General features: G+C 42.7%; 1 protein-coding gene across 14 annotated transcripts in view; it reads right to left on the bottom strand.

Moving 5' to 3' along the window:
• LOC310888585 (E3 ubiquitin-protein ligase NEDD4-like) overlaps positions 1 to 17858 on the bottom strand; it is a 149777-nt gene that overhangs the window by 74722 nt on the left and 57197 nt on the right. For 12 of the 14 annotated variants that reach the window (XM_083815428.1, XM_083815410.1, XM_083815408.1 and 9 more), the window contains 2 exons: positions 6274 to 6355; positions 1344 to 1382 (listed from right to left, as the gene is read on the bottom strand). In XM_083815428.1, the coding sequence (XP_083671554.1) occupies positions 1344 to 1382; positions 6274 to 6355 (121 nt within the window). The remainder of the gene's footprint in view (positions 1 to 1343; positions 1383 to 6273; positions 6356 to 17858) is intronic. The other 2 variants (XM_083815417.1, XM_083815416.1) reach the window with 1 other exon arrangement.

The raw sequence follows: 17858 nt of genomic DNA, 5'->3' as shown, positions 1-17858 counted from the left end.
TTTTGAGACCTGTATTTGTAAGGATGGGCTTACGGAGGCGCAGTCACTCATCTCTGAGTCACACAGCAGGGAATCCAATCTGGGTGAGCCTGAAATGTCTTCAAGTACATACCAAGTGTAAAACTGCCTTTATCTCCCCTTCCCTGTGCAATTGCCATAATGGCCATCGCTATGTAATTCGTCCTCTATGCTGTGGGCAATGCATTTGAACCCTGCCATAAAACGCTCTCTTATTAGGGTAGCGACTTTGTGGTAAAATGACAGTATTAAAAGCCCAGCTGCACTGCTGCGGGCAGCTGGTGGGGTCACCTCTGCAACAAGGGGGTGCAACTACCAAGGACCTCTGGGATGAAGATGGAAAACCTCAGGGCAGTCAAAATGAAGTTAGTGTCAGGACAGTTGCTATTGACTCTGCACAGCTTAAAGAAGCAAGTCTGAGTCCATATTTCACAGTCACGAGTACGTTATACGAATCAAAACATTAGATAAAGACAATTTTTAGAGATTTAAATATTTATTAACCTGTTACAAAATCTCGAAAAGCCACTTGGTAAATGTTTAAAAGTAAAAATTCCATTCGAACCTCAAAAAAATGTGTATTAGCAATAATATTGGTGGGAACTATTTGAATGATCTTATTAGCAAGACCGTCAAACACTAGGACTATAAACCAAGTTTGATAGGATACCCATTTCTAACAATCTACAATGACATCTGTTCTCAAGCAGCTGTTTAAGATTAGATGTTAAACCACTGAAATTTTACCTAACCTCCTTTTGTGAAAGCTACAGCTGCAGTAAAATTAAGTCATTCTTCCTCAGAAAAATACTTTTAGCAAGTAAATAACAAAGTTATCATCCTTCTCATTTATATTATGTTGGTTCTGATAACAACAATTTTAATGCCTCCTTTCCTATTTTTCAAATATTATTTTTTCTGATGAAGTCACCTACTAATTGAAACTGTATCACAGTTTTTGGTGAAAGTTACACTCATTTTAAGAAAGATCTAAAAAGATAAAAGTTAACTACAAGAAAAAAGCATATTTTGATTTATTTTGGCAAGCAATATGAAGGTCAAGATAAATTACTTTTTCAGCATTGCTTCTCTACATTTGTATTTCATTATTTTTTGCCATGACAGCTTAAATCTCATACAGTTCCCTGAAATATTTCTGATTATTTGCCACCACACTAACATTTTAAGACCACAGCAAACATCAGGACGAGCATTTTTTAAGAAAGCATATAAACAATAACAACAAAAAGCTTCTTCCCAACCTTATAAAACACCATGTGATTAATCGTACACATTATAATGTTTGCAAGTAAAGGGAAACTTACTCTAAAATAAAATTCTTCATTCCATTTTGGATTCAGTGTCTGTAAAAGAAATTAACATTAACACACTAAGACCTCTTTAGGTTTGCACTTTTGCAGTAATTGAAATGTGCATGCAAATCACAATTTTCTAGCAAAACAGAAGGAGAGAAAAAAGGATGTCATAACAAAATAATGCAAATAAAAATATTGCTGTCAAATGATTTAACTTCTCTACTGAGTAAACCACATGTGGGAGGATATTTGAGTCAGATGATCCGAAAATAGATATTAAGCATAAATGCTATTCTGTGAGTAAAAGGGAAATCACTGGAAATCTACAGAAACAAAACCTTAAGATATTTCCTTTTCCACATTTATTTACATCAAGACAAAAAAACAACTTATTTTTTAAACACAAGGTCAGCATTAGTATTGCAAAGATAAGGACAGTCATATTATATAGATTAAAAAGAAAGAGAACAAAAGGAAAGGTTATGTCCTTTGAATAGATACCATACTCTTCCTAATCTCCTTCAAGACCGGAGGATTGTAGTTTCAATTTAATAATTTGAATAAAACATTCAGAATAAAATGTTTCATTTACAGTCTGAAGGGAGCTCAAGCATAAAATCATAAATTGATGATTAAAAAACTAGAACTACAAACATTAACAATTTGTGCACTTCAAATTTGGGTAAGTTGAAAATCTAGTACAGTATGTCCAATGGCTTTGTTTTCTTGCCAAACCATTCCCTCATTCTCTCACACAGCAGAGATTTACCAGAAGAGCTGATGGTAGGAATTGGCTCTACACCCACCAAAATTTTATTAGAGCAGAAGGACAATCTTGGGTGTTTATCTTGAACTGCTTGATATAGACGCAAAATATCTATCACATCCAGGACACAGTGGCTCAGGCATGTCTCTGCACTACGGAAACGCGAGTCAGTGCGCGGCTCAGCATGCGCTCGGGTGCCACGTAATGCTGACACTCGCACAGCCCCTTCCCCTTTAAGCGTGGGCTGAATCTCAACCTGACACATATATACACACATATTGTACAATTAATAATCAGATACTGAGACTTAAAAACCTTGTTCCAGAGAATTTAAGAAATACAGGAAGAGAAAATGAAATAACTCTACAAAAAGAAAGATGTAATAAAAATCTTCAACCTCTAAACCTTTATAAAAGGTTATGCAGGTGGTTAACATTTGTACTCATGTTAGATGTTGATCCTGAACAGCTTTCTGATTCAGGGCAGGAAAACATTTCACAAAAGAAAAGACCAGTGATCACAGCGGTGGGGTAGGGGGCAGAGACACACTTTCAGCTTCTTTTTTCTTTTTTGCGCTATAAAGGCAAAGATGTATTCACTCACACAAAGAAGCAATAAAGGAAAATGTTCTTTCAAATATTTGTATTCATTCACTGTGGCTGTTCTTGGCAACAGAGCCCCCTTGCATGTAATTTAGCAACTAAATTTGAGGGTACTACTACCGATCAATAATGCAACGATTTTGAATCCACAACGATTTTTTAACCACAATTATAAATTTCAGGAAACGTGTGATGTATTAGGAAGCACAATTTTTAGTAAATGAACTGGTGACTGTTAGAAATTTCTTCCACCTTTACAAATACAACAACTGATAGGTCAATTCAGAAAGCACAAACACTAGAATCACAGCAAAGGAGAAAAACACTTGTAAAGAAAGTCTCCAGAAATAAATGGATGAATAACCACTTCAGAAAGGATATTAGCAGGGAAACAACAACAAAAAGACTCACCAGCAAAAAGAGCTACATCCTAAAAAGGGCAAGTATTGTGGAGATAAAGAACTGCCAAGAGTCAAGCTGAGTTAGATCTTCCACAGGATATTAGAACAAACACGAAGAAAGTTCTTCAACCATATAAATAAAAAGAGAACAAGGAAAGAAAGAAGAGATGCTACTAAGCAATGAAGCTCTCAGAGGAGAGCAAAACACTTTTAGATGTAGGAAGTTGTGTGTTTAACACTATGGTAAAGGCAGAATAGCTAACAGGGATCAGTAGGAAGACACTCGTGTCACAACTGAAGTAGAACTGAAGTCTTCAAAGCTCACCACAGTCAAATCGAAGAAACTGAAGAGTCTTCATCTGGACTTTTGAAAGGATTAACACATGAAATCACATGCTGAGTAGTAGCAAAAATTTTGAAAAGGTCATACTGAGCAGCTTACAAACGGCAAAGAGTTCTTTTACTACAGAAAGAGAGTAAAAGAGCACTTCTAGCGAGTCATTCAAAACAAAGCTCCAAAAGGAAACGCAAGGCTTTAATCAAATGCCACAGCTGGACTAACTAGATGTGTGGAGGGAGGTAAACCAAAACAAACAGCCTCAGAAATTCAACATCGCTACATCATGACAGATGCGCCCAAAACTTCTCTCCGATAACTTTATTTCTGCAGAGTAAGGAAACAGCGTAGATTTAATCCTGCTTGGCTGTAACTAAGCACTTCACAAGGCTAGGCCCAGCTGTACAGCAGGATGCCTATCAGATAACTGCTCTGGTAAATTAAAGGGAGAATAAAAAGGGGAAACTGCAGTCCCTTGTGCCTTCTTATAAGCACTCCTGCAAGCCAGTGCACACAAATTTACCCGTTCAAGTGAGGAAGACAACAATGAGTAGAAAAAATAAGGAGGAGGTGAAGGGTTAGATGCCATCACATTAAAAGCAGACTAGGAGGAAATAATCGGCAGTATCTTTCAGAATCACTCCTGGGAGTGACTTTGCTCAGTATTTTTTCCTTAATTAATGTAACTCAAAATGAAGACGACATACACGTGTTTGCTATTCATGAAATAAACACAGAAGTTGTATGTTGCATAGGAAGAAAACTGCTCCGAGGGCAGACAAGATGAAATTCAGCGATTGAATAATGAAATGACTGACGAGAAGTTTCCAAAGGATGAGTTAACAGTACTATTACGGAAACGACTGAGAGAGTCCAGACTTTAAGTGACAGTTACAAGAAACAGTGAAAAAAGGCAGATGCAATCCCAAGAGTACATCATCATCATCTCACCCTCAGCCCTCTGCACAGAAATCCAACTGCAGACAAACATTGTCCTTTTTCTCCTCCTTCCTAGGGCAGCACAAGGATCCATGAGTTTACCACCTTCCCTCAGAGGAGCAACACAATGCTTTCACAACTTTACTAGGGCTTTTATTTATGGTAGTCTTCTCAGAAGCTCTTACTCCCCTACCTGTCACACACATCCAAAGACGGTAATTATCATTTCAGCAATAACACTACAACCTTATGTCCAAACCAAGGCTCTCGTTTCAACTGCTCGTAACTTTTTGCACTACACTTCTGTAGCCATCACTTCTCAGACATGTAGGAGCCAAATACGCCATCTCTTTAGTACTCATGCTTTTACACTAGCAACACCCTTCCAAATACAGACGATGTTATCCCAGTAAGAAAAAAATAGACATAAGACAATCTGCTTTGACTGTAACACCCCAAGAAAAGCTGCACTGCTACTGGAAGAAATGAGAAATTTAATAAAGCTCTGGATGTGACCACCATCTTTTCCTAAGAAGCAAGGGGGAAAAGTCTTATCCATGCCACACTTTCTGATCTCCCCACCGCTATTGCACAGACTTGCTACAAAGCATCTCTCTCCCAAGCCAAAGGACCCTTGCTCCTTCAAGACCTGTCTTACACCCCCTCTGCCATCACAACCGTCCTGCGTTTCATCTGAAGTCACAAAACAGCTGAAGTCGGAAGGGACCTCTGGAGGTCATCCAGACCATCGCGACTCACAGCACCTCATGTTCAAAGTCTTTCATTCAAGTGAAAGGTGAAAGATCAGAATCTTTCTCCCACCTACAGGCATTTGCCAGTTAGCAGAAGCTGCCACACTATTTTAGGAGAACAAACAAGCGCTATAAGGGCTGGACTTGCCTGTGACAGGAAGAAAGCCATTATTTTTCAGGAATGCTGAAGCATCCATTTTCAAGCAAGCGCCCGAAAGCTAATGCACAGGCTGTCAGTGGGGTGTAACTGTTCACATGCCTCCGACTTCCACCGAGCTCTCTCCCGATGAAACAGGTGGCCTGTTCCATAACCGAGCAGCTCTGAGGCCATACTACTGGTCCAAAACTACTGCAGAGGTCAATAACGTAATTTATTTACGTTAAGAGAAGAAGCCTCCGCCTACACTCATTTTATTCTTTTCACCTAACCTTTGCAATGTAAGAAAGATTTTTCAGTACACAGATACTGATGTAATGGTTTCTTATGAACACCGATGTTCCATAATAAAACAAAGTCTCACACTTCGGAGAGAATATGACACTTGATACTATAGCACAATTAAAACAGCCAGGTATTATACAGCCTGCAAGTGACCTATCTAGCCTACGTGTTTTTCACTGATACGACTCCAGGAACAGGAGGCAGTCCTGTGCGAGCATGTCCCACGAAAGGACATGACAGCAAGCACACGCCTTCGACAAAAATGAGGTATAAGAACCATGAGAAAACTTCCAACATACTTATATAGAAGTGGCAATAAATCTTGAACCTATTTAAGGAAACAAAAAATGACACAGTCCATGTTGTTACTATACCAGCTAACTTGGCACTGCTTTTCAAAAAAATTAACATTTTTCTCACAAATTTTAATGTATAAAATTTTACACCAAACTAAGCTAAACAGGGTATAAAGAAGGTATTTTACAGAGAGAATACATGTAAAAATGCTATTATGAAACAACAACAGATCATACACATTGAACATGCATGCCTTTGTTTTCTCATTCTGGTTTGAAAGAAGGCGGCGTTACTGGGTTTCTATACATGTGTGTAACAAGTTCAGTGTTGTATTACATTATAGAAGCAGGTTCCAGTGTTCTTAGTGTCTCCAAAACAACGAAACAAAAAAGTATATACATACCTTTTTAATAGTTTTTGTCTGCACCAGGGCAAGTTCTCTGTTCTCATCTGCTACATACAAGGAAAGTTTCACGTAGGGGTCACTGCAAAAGAAGATGTCAAATTTAATGGGAATTCTACAGCCAAATATAATTTCAATGTAAGTTTGTCATTTAATTGGATAACAGTAACAGCTCAATATTTTTAGAGGAAGTGTTTTTACTGAAACCAATTTACTGTAATAAGCTACTGAAACACTTAAAAGATGTGTTTGAATATGCTCAATTAAATACTGACCATGGCATTAACTTGCAGCTTTCTCCCGCTTCTGTGGACAAACACCTCTTGCTTGCATACAAGTTCTGCCCACCAGCACTAGCAAATGATTCAGCCTCCCTTCAAATACCATTTCTAAACATGATGAAGCATGGTGACCATCAAATTTGCAGCCACGGGGTATTCTAAACTCTGCAGAGTAGCAAGCAGAAGCACCACTACAGCTAATCTCCATTAGTTTACTTAGGGAAGGGTCTTGTCCATAGCACTGTAACCAGCTAGCATAGATGAGTCTGGCTTCAGATTTTCTTTCCCCCCCTTCCCTCTTTTCAGAAGGAGAAGGAAGTAGACCTGTGTATTCCAGAGACCATACAGCTCCGTATGTCTGATGTCTTTCAGACATAGGCTACGGCACTAAAGGAGGTCACTGCTTTTACCAAGCTGCTCAACCCTGTCGCGGTGCTGCAGGCTTGCTGTCCTCCAGATCTGAGTTTCCTAACTTCTTCTCTCAGCAGGGAGACAGTAGCTACCAGTACGGGGTAGTAGCACTACTACCACGGAGCAGTAACCTCTTCCACTGGTACAGCCTCCTAGCACCTTCTCTTCCTGCAAGGAAGAACGTTCTAGAAGAAGGGGGAGTTCAAGGATGCAATCTAAAGCTTTTGAAGAAAGGACAGACAGCAGACACTGAGATCAACTAATTCGTTCAGACTTGCAGAGACTCTCTCAAGCACATCTGATACTCCATAACATCGAAAAACATTTTGTCAGTATTGCTAAAGAATAATCAGCATTTGAGTGTTCATTATACTAGGAGTTCAATTTACTTGGAAAATAACACTGCAGAGTGAAAATAACATACGAATAAACAAGATGTCGTGTTAGATTATCGTATCTGTTGATGCACATAAATGCACCTACTTAAACTGCAATTAAATTCATCATTGAGCGCCAAGGTTTGAGAGAAAACAAAGCATCACAGTGATTAAAAAGAAATGCTAACACCGCTCTGAATTGCTTAATGTACCATGCCACCTATATTTACTGAAAAAATACCCTATTACAAGAAGCAGTAGAAACCAGACATTCATCGAAGCAAATCATACGCTTTCCAGCTTTGGTAGATCAGGGTTAACACCGTTTCTTCAAGATACCCTACTTCTAACTACCTGAAACCCTGCAACACCCATCAGGTTTGCACATTTCAGACTCTGCTGTCACTGAGCTGGAGAAAGGGGAGAGCAGAGGAAGGGGAGCAATGCAAGAGAAATGTCATGGGCATTCACAGTTCCTAAGCTCATTCTGATTTGAGCATACAGTAACAAAACTGGAGGAGTAAACCCATTCCCTTTACATGGAATTCATCGTGAAAAACCATGAGGAAATACTAATTCAGATCTCAATGTTATTCATCTTTTCAAACGTTCTTCTCAAGGTGAGCATCAACATTATTGCCTAAAGACACAAGCTTGCTATAGCTGCATGGTGCAAATATAAATGTTTCCTATAAACTAAATATTAGAACCAACACTAAGATCAACATCTGAAAAATAAAAATGCAAATCATCTCTATTAGGATACCATGCAACAATATCCAGGAAAAATGAGGAATGGTGAAGGAGGCAACAGATTCTTTTTTGCAATACTTTTTTTTTAAACAAGGGAAAACCAGGTTTATTACAAAATTGAGTAGGAAAACTTAGCCTCTCCTGAACAAACTATCGACCCCTCTGCCTACTCTAAAACAGCCAATGAACTGAACAAGTCTCCACTCCTGAATGGGAGCTGGGAGTTTACCTGAACGCTTAGAAGATCTTTAGGACTATTTACGTACGTGCAATCACTTGCCCAGATGAAGCTCGTAGCCTGACAGATGCCGAAGCGCTGCGAGCCTGCCCGGCAGCGCATCTTGCTCTGCCCCAGCCCCTTGTTCTGGCCCTTGTGCTGCCCGTCTTCAGTGGAGAACACCTCTGCGTGGAGCTACGCATGAGTATAGGTGAGAGGAAGAATTCAAGTCAAAAGCAGCTGTCAGGGGGAAGGGGAGGTCACTTCTCAGCCCAGTCAGTACTGTGGCTTGGTCCAGCGGAGGCATGCTAGTAGCTGCTGCTTCAGGAAGGACAGGATGCACAGCAGAGGTGGGAATGAGCATCAAGAGGAAGGGCAGAGGAGTTTCTTCCCCTTTCCTTGCCCTTCACTTTTCTATAATCATCTTAATGTTTTCTGAAGTCTACCATCTGACTGACTTTGTCAAATTAAACATTGCAAAGCAGTAGAAAACAGCACCTGGTAGGGACATCTCTAAGCCACATGAAATGCAGTGCCACCTTGGTTTTGGTCTTTAGGCTTTTTTTTTTTTTAATAACAACAATTATTTAAAAATAAACAAGCAAACTTAAAAAGAGCATAAGGACACACACAAAAAGTAAAGGGTGAAAGAGCTGAGATTCACCACAAGTTTCTTATCCAGAGGCTGTGACTGATGGGATTTGCTGACAGCTTGCAGAGAAAGCGGCTCCAGTCACGCTATCTGCTTTACCTGCTGCTAAATCGAGCGCTTCATTCACAGCTCGGGAAGCTGCAGCTGCCTCAACAGATCTGACAGTTGACATTTTTTTCCTCTCCTTTGAACCCATCATCTGTCCTAAAGAACCACGAAGCTTCCTGCATAAGAAAAGCTTTTTGTAGCACTGGAAGTGAGGATAAGAGCACCAAACTCACTCAGCAACAGTGGCACAGACAGCATCCCAGCCACAGACGGCAGCTTCCAAGCCTACGTCTCCCAAAAGGATTTAGCTACCTGAACAGTGACTGCCACACCCACTACTTCTGTTCGCTCCATCAGAAAGTAAGAGGACATAAGTAAGAGATACCAAAGAACGCTGAGTTTATAACCATTGTCTTTCTCCACTTAGAAGTAGCTGCCGACAAGAAACGTTGCAGTCTGTTCTGCTGCTTCTCCCACCACGTAGCAGTTCCAGCGAGCTCAGCCCCAGCGTCCAGGAGATCACCCTAACCCTACTACTGCCGATACACTGGGGCGGTCACGCCGAGCCGCAAGCTCACAGACCAGACGTACTTCCAAAACCACGGACGTGGGTGTCTCCTGCATCCACGTAAAACAAGGATCAAAACTCACTTGCATTAACTTTTTTCAATATTCTTCTTGCATGTTGATGTACTCCCATAACATACCATTTAAACTCCTGTTCATCATAAATGAAGGCTCTTTCTATTGAACTCTAACACTACCTGCCAAACTTCAGGAAAAAAATAAATCAAGAAATATTTCTGGGCAGAGGATATCAGGGATACTTAAAGGCCTCTGTAATGAAAACACACGAGGCCATGATGCTATTTTCAAAAAGTAACTGCTGGCAAAACCTATGCAAATACTCCAGTCATGAAAACACCACCATATGGATTCATCACTAGAACACCTGTTCTCAGATACCGAGCAAGATGAAACGCAAACTAAACCAAAACTTTTATAAGCCAACGACAAAACAAAAAAAAAGGGCCAGAACAAACCACCGAACAAAGGCCAGAGCAAAGCACCAGAGAAACCAACCCATTATGCCTAAGCAGTCTTCCCAGGCTCCCAGGAAGGAGGACAGACACATGAGGAAGGAGGAGGAAGCGTTCGCCACACCACAACGCTTCTGAAAGACAGACGTTTACAAGCAAGTAGCAATGGTTCTCCCTACACAGAAAGGGCCTTCCACCATGCCATTCACCAACCAGATGTGCCCGGTACATTCAGAACACGTTTCCATGCTCTGTCTCACGAGGTTTTACCGCAGACTCTCGATACACAGTCACGGACCGGTCGGGGTGGGCAGGCAGCCCCGGGTGCCCCTGGCCCCCCCGGCCCGGCAGCCCCCCGAGCAGGGTGCCCAGCCCCACGTGCAGGCGGCTGCTGGAGACCTCCCCGAGCAGCCCCCAGCCCCTCTCTGGGCAGCCTGGGCCGGGGCTGCGGCACCTGCGCGTAACTGCCTGGCTTCGCACACAGACTTGGAGCTGCCCCCACAACGGCAGCACGCTGACCGTTGGCAGAGGCACAGGGAGCAGCAGAAGGGAGGGACGAGACGCGGATGCAGCAAGTGTCCGGGGCAGGGCAGGCACGACCCCGGCATGCAGCTGGCAGCACACATCGCATCGGAAGGCAGGCAATTTACCAGAGGAGCTCTGGTGGTTGGAAAATCCTGCTGATAGTGCTGGGGAAGGCAGACGGGGGAAACGTGGCAGGTGCCCTCGATACCTTAGAGCACCACAGAGTAATATACTTATTACTCAAACCTTGTTTACCGAAACCTGAAAAGCAATACTCCGATTGCAATGAAACAGAATTGCCCCCAAACCCAGCACGGTGTTCACACCTCTGTCCCAGCTAAAAACTCTGCTTTGTTTTGCAATTCCAGGTTACCCATTCAGTTCTGGTTGGTAGAGATCCTGGATACACCTGGACGGGGCACTTACTTGAGACAAGAACGTGAATGGTACTGATGCCGAGAACACTGCGCGTTGGTTACTTGCACGTCATTAAGCCAGCAGTGCATCGTTGTGGCCCTGCTCTGAGCTGAGTAGTTTTTCCCTGCGACTTTTCACCAGGCCCACTTTTCATGCCAACAGGCAGCATGGACACAAAGCGACTCATGCAGGCTTTCTAAGGCAGCTACCATGACCAGGATTAAGCCAACTCGAGTGGTCAAACAGACACAATAAAAGCTTGTCATTTATTGTTTCCCACACACTTGTAATTCTCCACAGCGATCTGGTAATGCTTTTAGGCAACACGACTCTCAACAAAAAGTTCTGAAACACACTTTTCTGTGCACGTAAGCTCGCAAGTTCTGGCACACAATGCAACAGAGGCTCGAGCGAACAAGGCGCGCTGCTCGCTCCGCAGGGCGCCGCTCCCTCGAGCTCCCACAGCACTACGGCGCCGCGCTGTTCGAGCGGCCCACGTTCCAGTACCCAAAACAGGGGGCAGTCCCTTTGCTGAAGCGCAGGGCTGCTATCCAGGGGGCACCAATGCAGAGAGATGCAGGCTGGACGGATATACGGGGACACTACTTCACAGAGAGGGCTCGAGCAGTGCCATGGGGGCTCAGGGCAGCCGTAAAGCCTGAATCTTTGGAGGTCTTGACTAGAGAAAGCCCTGAGCAACCTGGTGTGATCCCAGAGCTGACCCCGCCCTGGGGACACGGTTGGGCCAGAGACCTTCTAAGGTTCCCTCCGGTCCCCTACAGTTATACCCAAATAAAAGCATCAGCACTCGCTGATCCCAGTCAGTTTTTAAAAACACATGCACACAGTTCGCGCTTGTTCCCTCCCACCGATGTTTAAAGAGCTCTGTACCCGGCCTATTTCAGCCAGAGCTGAAATTAGCAAAGCCCCTGCCCCAGCTGTAAAATTCCAAATCAGACCGCACACTGCTCGTTAATTTAGATCATCATCTACACAGAAAATAGTTAAAGCACTTAAATATTCAATATTTTAAAGTGTACAGGTGCTCAATGGACTGGCTATGTTTTTTAAAAATGAATAAATTGGACAAAAATATTATTGAGTAGTCTGAGTAATTATACTGCAACTTATTCCTTAATCCAGCAGATTTAACCCCTTTCTTCTTCTCCTTCCAGTGTTGGTGCCACTCCCCGGTTTCCAAACACTTTATTACATTTGGCTCCTCAGCAGCGCGTGTTTCAGCAAGCCAACCGTGCGGCGTCGTGAGCATTCTTCAACAAATTTCTCAAGTAACATGACAGTTTCCAACAGTCATAAATATAATTAGGCAATTCTTTACATCGCAGTTACATAAACTCTTGTTGACTAGAATATATCTGACTAATATTAAACTTCTGGTGTTGGAAGTCTATAAATAAATTACAAAGTTAAGCTTTTAAGAAACTTGTTACTTAGAGTCTGGCTCAGATTACAACAACCTAATAAGCAGTCTAATTTTTAACTGCCTGTAACTCAGAAGACCCAGATGAAATACATGGGTTTCACATCCGCAAACTAAAAGCCTCATTTGTCTGAAATGCCTGCAGAATTAGAGAGCAGTTATCAGAGCAAGGGCATTAACACAGCCCTATAGGAGTCAACATTAATCTTACCAAAAGGGTTACAGAAAGCTAGAGAAGACCTGCCAGAAAACCTGTGCAAAAGTAATTTATATTATAATCTGCCTTTTCATTGCGAATCACCCAATTCCATCTTGAAAAATTAAATTCCAGGGAAAAAACGCACAATATTTTAAACATTTGACAAACACACTACTTTTCTATTCTTGTGGCCAAGAAAAGTACTTATTATTCAACAACGTGTCTTGTTAAATTTCTAATAATTCTGCATTTGTTATATAACAAAACCATTACTAGCGAGCACTTACTGTATTCAGTTACAGTGGGAAAGGAGGAAACCATTCATTCCTCTACCTTCAAGCGTTCCGCAGGGTTTGCTGCACAATAATGTTAAATGTAGTCGCTGCCAACAATCTGTATTTTGCATCTCTCTTCCTGGCATTAGAATCTGTTCAACCAGGAAAAGTCAGGAGTGACTCAAATCGTTAATGTTCTTTAGGAAGACCTCCACTTAGAAAAACAAGCAAACAAAAACCCTAAAAAACACACACAACACACACACCCCAAGCTTCTGTTGCATAATTAATCCATTGCATAATTAAACCTCGGATTTGTCTTTTCTACAATAAGCTGTACTCATGAACCAGCAGCTCCCGGTACTCGGTAAGGAAATACTGAAGTGCCCACACGCACGCCTGGGCTGTGTCCAGCCCTGACCTCGCTCTCTCCCCCCGGGAGCATCGCTGCGGCAGCAGCTCCGACCTGGGCGGGCAGGTGCCGAGCACAGCACCCTCCCTCCCGCGGGGCCACCGATGCGCCCAGCTCCCCAGGAGCACGGCTCGCTCCCGCGGCAGCGCGGGCTCAGCTGCTCGGCCCAGCCAAGCTGCGAGCGGGTGCAGGGGAGGCAGCAGGGTGGCTCGCCCAGCGCTCCAGGCTGGGGAACAGCAGCGAGGCTGGGCATCGCGGGCTGTCCAGCTGCCACCAGCACAGGGAACAGCTGCCGTAGGACAGATAGGACGGCCGGCCGAGGTGAGCAGCCCCTTCAGTGGGATCACCCACCACAAGCCGCATGCCGACAGCCCTAGAGAAAGAAGGCAGGCCTGTCCCACCTCCTCGCCACGGCCGACAACTCACCGGCCGCACAGCTTCCGAGCCCCGGTGCGACAGATCAGCTGCTCTGTCCACGCAGCTGCTGCTTATCCCACAGCCACCTGGCAGCACCCGGTGTCCAACAACAACAGGGGCGTGGAAAAGACACTAACCAGATCGGTAGTGGCTCAGTAACAAGGGTGCCTGCCCAAGATTTTGTAACTCACCCTGAGTCTGCTTCACCTCGCTCCTTGCATGCCTTTTAGCAACCTCTTTTCCCCACGCTTCTCAGCACTGGTGGCCCTTGGTGACAAAGACACGCCTGGAACCAGATGGAATTTGGCAGGGTGTCAAGCAAAACCAAACCATTAGCATCAGTAAAATGCAGCCTGCTGTTCCTTATCTCTACAGCTGCCAGGTAGTACCAGCAGGTTTCCTCACCCACCACGAGCACATTCAGCTACACCAGGCCTTAGGCAGCTAAAACAGCGTGTCCCAGACAGAGGGACGTAGGTTAATACCTACAGAATGACGCTGGTCTCTCATTTCTGATTATTAATAAGTCTTATCACAGAGCAGGTGAGAGACATGCACGGAAGCAGCACAACAGAAGTTCCTGAGATCAATACCTCTACCAGGAAACACTAAACAAGCAAAGTAAAAGGAGACAGACTGGTTGAGACTTCTCGGAGAGCCGACATAATAGAAGTACTCACTGAGCAAACAGGTGATGATATCAAAGGATGGCAGAGCAAGGAAAGGAGTAGATCCACAATTAGTAATACAACTACAATAACAAAATGAAATATGAAAAGGTATCCCAGAGAACAGACACTGCGTGTCAAAGGTGTAGTGGAAGCAAGCACTGAAGGCACTTTGCCATTGTAAAGCTCAAGGCAAACTGACAGATTTATTAGGCAATAGCATGAAGATCTATAAAATTGTTTAAGGAAAATCTGCACAAGGACAGATACAGTATCTGATCGGTACAATGGCGCTGTGAAAAGTATCAATGAAGTGGAATGAAATATATGTGAAGACAAGAGAAAATACCAGGCATCTGTTTAACAGCAGAATTTGTAGAAGTGTTAAAGAAGGGAAATCCTGATGATCCAGATCTCAGAAGAGACAAAAATAAATAAGACATCTGCTAAGATTACTGAGGAAAAACAACAAAGTAGGTTATAAGGAACTTCTGTGCACAGAAAGCAGACTCCGATCAGTTTAAAGTCGTAGTTAACAGATGTTTTCACCCTGAAACTGATGGATGAAAAGGAAGGGAGGTAGGGGGATGAAGTATTATTTTCTTGACTTTTATAAGGGAGAAAAGTTCATTCTTGACGAAAGCATTATATAAAAAACCTATAATTGTGGCACTCCTGGTAACCATATAAGAAGTGATGTATGAGTACTTTCATTGTGCTCTGAAAATAAGTAGAAAATAAAGCAAGTTATTCCACAGTTCCTTGTCAGCATCAGTCTCCGGCCTGAATCACTGCTGCTTTGCACCAGGTTTTAAAACTGAGTGCTAGATAAATTTAAGAGCATGACACTGGATGAGTAGAATTAAGCCCTTTAAATCGTGCAGATGACATCATGTATCTGACATATGTTTGAACTAATAATAGTTTTACAATTTGCTTAGAAAACTTGCCATAGAAATAGTTTTCAGAAAAAGTACTGGTTTTGTGTTGAGAAGAGGGCAGAATACCAAATGCAGAAACTCAGCAAAATAATACAAGGAGAAAGCTACAAGCAGAAAACTTAATCTGCATGAGTTTTTACCTAAACCAGTACCGGTATTAAAAAAAAAAAAGGCAATCTCAATGAAGCCTGCCACATGATAAATGGAAAAAAATCACGGACTTCTAGAAAGCCGTTAATGTAGGTGATATCCAAGTGAAAACGTACAGCAGCGTTCTAGTAGCATTACTGTAATAACTGAAAGTGGATATAGGAACCAGGACAGAAGCCTGGCGCCCAGGGACGGCGCAGGTGGCAGTTCTTCACAGCCTGCCCCGCGCTGCCTTGACACTGGCCGGCTTTCAAACAGAAGGACTGCAACGCCAGGGACACCAACAAAGGAAGGCGGCAGACTGACACAAAGCCACACAATGCAAGCAAGGTCACTGTGACCAGAAGGCTGTCCGTTAAAGAGATGACCCGATTGTAGCAGTTGGGCATAATAAACCTACATTTAACGGAACAGAGTAATGCTGTAATACCCTCTTTGCCCACGAGGATGCTTCTTGACGAAAGAGAAGCAATTTTTTTTGCTGCAGATTAAGGGAGAGGGGAGGAAGTATATAGAAGTTTGACCCTTTTACCTGCTGTAGGACTCCTCCTTCCAAAATACTGCTGGAGAAATCCTACCAAAAGAGCCAACCCTAGCTCCATTCATAGTGCGATGCAACAATATAAAAGGAAGGGGAACCCCCCAGGTGCAGTGAAGGAGATCAGCACAGCTATTTTTGCAATCAGAAAGATTACAGGGTTATTAGTGCTTTGAATTTCTTATATAACGTCATCGCCCACTGCTATCAGAAGTCAGCAGATCATTCCACATGTATTATTAGGCATTCAAGGGACTAAGCAGGGATTTGAAGTCAGGTCTTCGTAAATAAAGAGAAATGAGGCCAGTCATTATCTCGCTAGTGACTGGAGATGAATGGGAGTTGATTTCTTGAACACCTATCTATAACACTCCTCCTTACAAAAATCCCAAACTCATTAATTACAATCTTACCCATCTTGACATGATTTGCCCAAACATAGAGAAAATGTCAATACCTGCCCAGATTAGCAGCACTTTGGAGCTGATCACAGTTCTTTGGAGAATAAACTAGAATCCTAAGAAAATTCTGTTAATAAGGAACGTTACGCTAAGCATAATCACAAGGCAGTGCAAAGTGGGTTTGGCAGAACAACAGCCATAAAAACTTTGAGGTCTTAATAAATTATTTTCCTGACCTTCTGAAATCCCTCACACATTCAGAATTACCTACTTGTCATCTTTTTACCAACTCAGTATTAATTATTTTCATAAAGCTATAGCAATTCTAGAGCCTTCATCAGAACTGCAGCTTCAAAAGGCAACCTTACAGCTCTTCTTACTGGGAAGGACAACTGAAAGCACTGATTTCTTTAAAAAAAAAATCAAATCTCTGAAATAAAAGAGCAAAGAGACCAATACCTTTTTAAAAGGTACGTTATTTCAGAGTACTGTAATACTGGAGCCCATGAACAGTTTCTTATTTGTTTACTTGAGTCTGGAATTACATTTACTATATATTCTTGAAACAGATTTGAAAGCAGGTCTCAAAGCATCCTTTGACAGTGATCCAATTTATTATTTCTTTATTTTAAGCCATAAAAGAAGGGTTGGAGAGCACAGGCATATGTGGAAGAACAATGAAACTACTAAGCCCTGCACTGCTCCATTTTTATTTTTAAATATGAAAACGCCTCCCCAAGTACAAAATTTAGTATCACTCGTTATGCAAGTGCATGCATGCCAAGCTTCTCACACGAAGGCAAACTCCACATTTCAAAACAGCTGTATTACTTCAAAGGAGACAAGTCTTGCCCGAAATGACAATTTTGCTTCTGTAAGAAATGCATTTGCGTTCCTATTGGGCCAACCCTTTCCCACCTGTTTCACGTACATGAAAGGAACTAATCAACAGCTCACGCAATTCTGTCCAGAACAGTACTAACATCTTCAAACATGAAGGCAGAGAAGGCTTTTTCTTGAAGCCATATCCAAATTCAGTTCTTTCCATGGTTTTAAGGGAACCTCTACCTGGCTGTTGGTCAGTTTTATCCAGCTCCTCCCCCCCCCCATTTACCCCATCAAACCTACCCGTACTCTTCCTAGTGCCCCCCCGTGGGGGGGGGGGGATACCATAAAATCCTTTGTGAGGCACTTAAGGCGCATGCCGCTCTGTCCCTGACTAATACGAAGTTGAATGCCTTAACATTCCCCAAAACAATTGACTTCAGATTTACACTGAGTACATCTGCGGGCTTCAGGTCATCACCTTGCCATAGGACAAGGTCGATAGCTGTGACTCCTTCATGGCCGGGTCTAACAATCGACATGCAGAAGGCAGATCTGCTTCCGCTCTTTAGCTTTAACTTTGAGACTCTAGGACAG

The sequence above is a fragment of the Anser anser genome (genome assembly GCF_964211835.1).
Source record: "Anser anser genome assembly, chromosome: W".
NCBI lineage: Eukaryota > Metazoa > Chordata > Aves > Anseriformes > Anatidae > Anser > Anser anser.
This window is presented reverse-complemented; position numbering and strand designations above follow the sequence as displayed.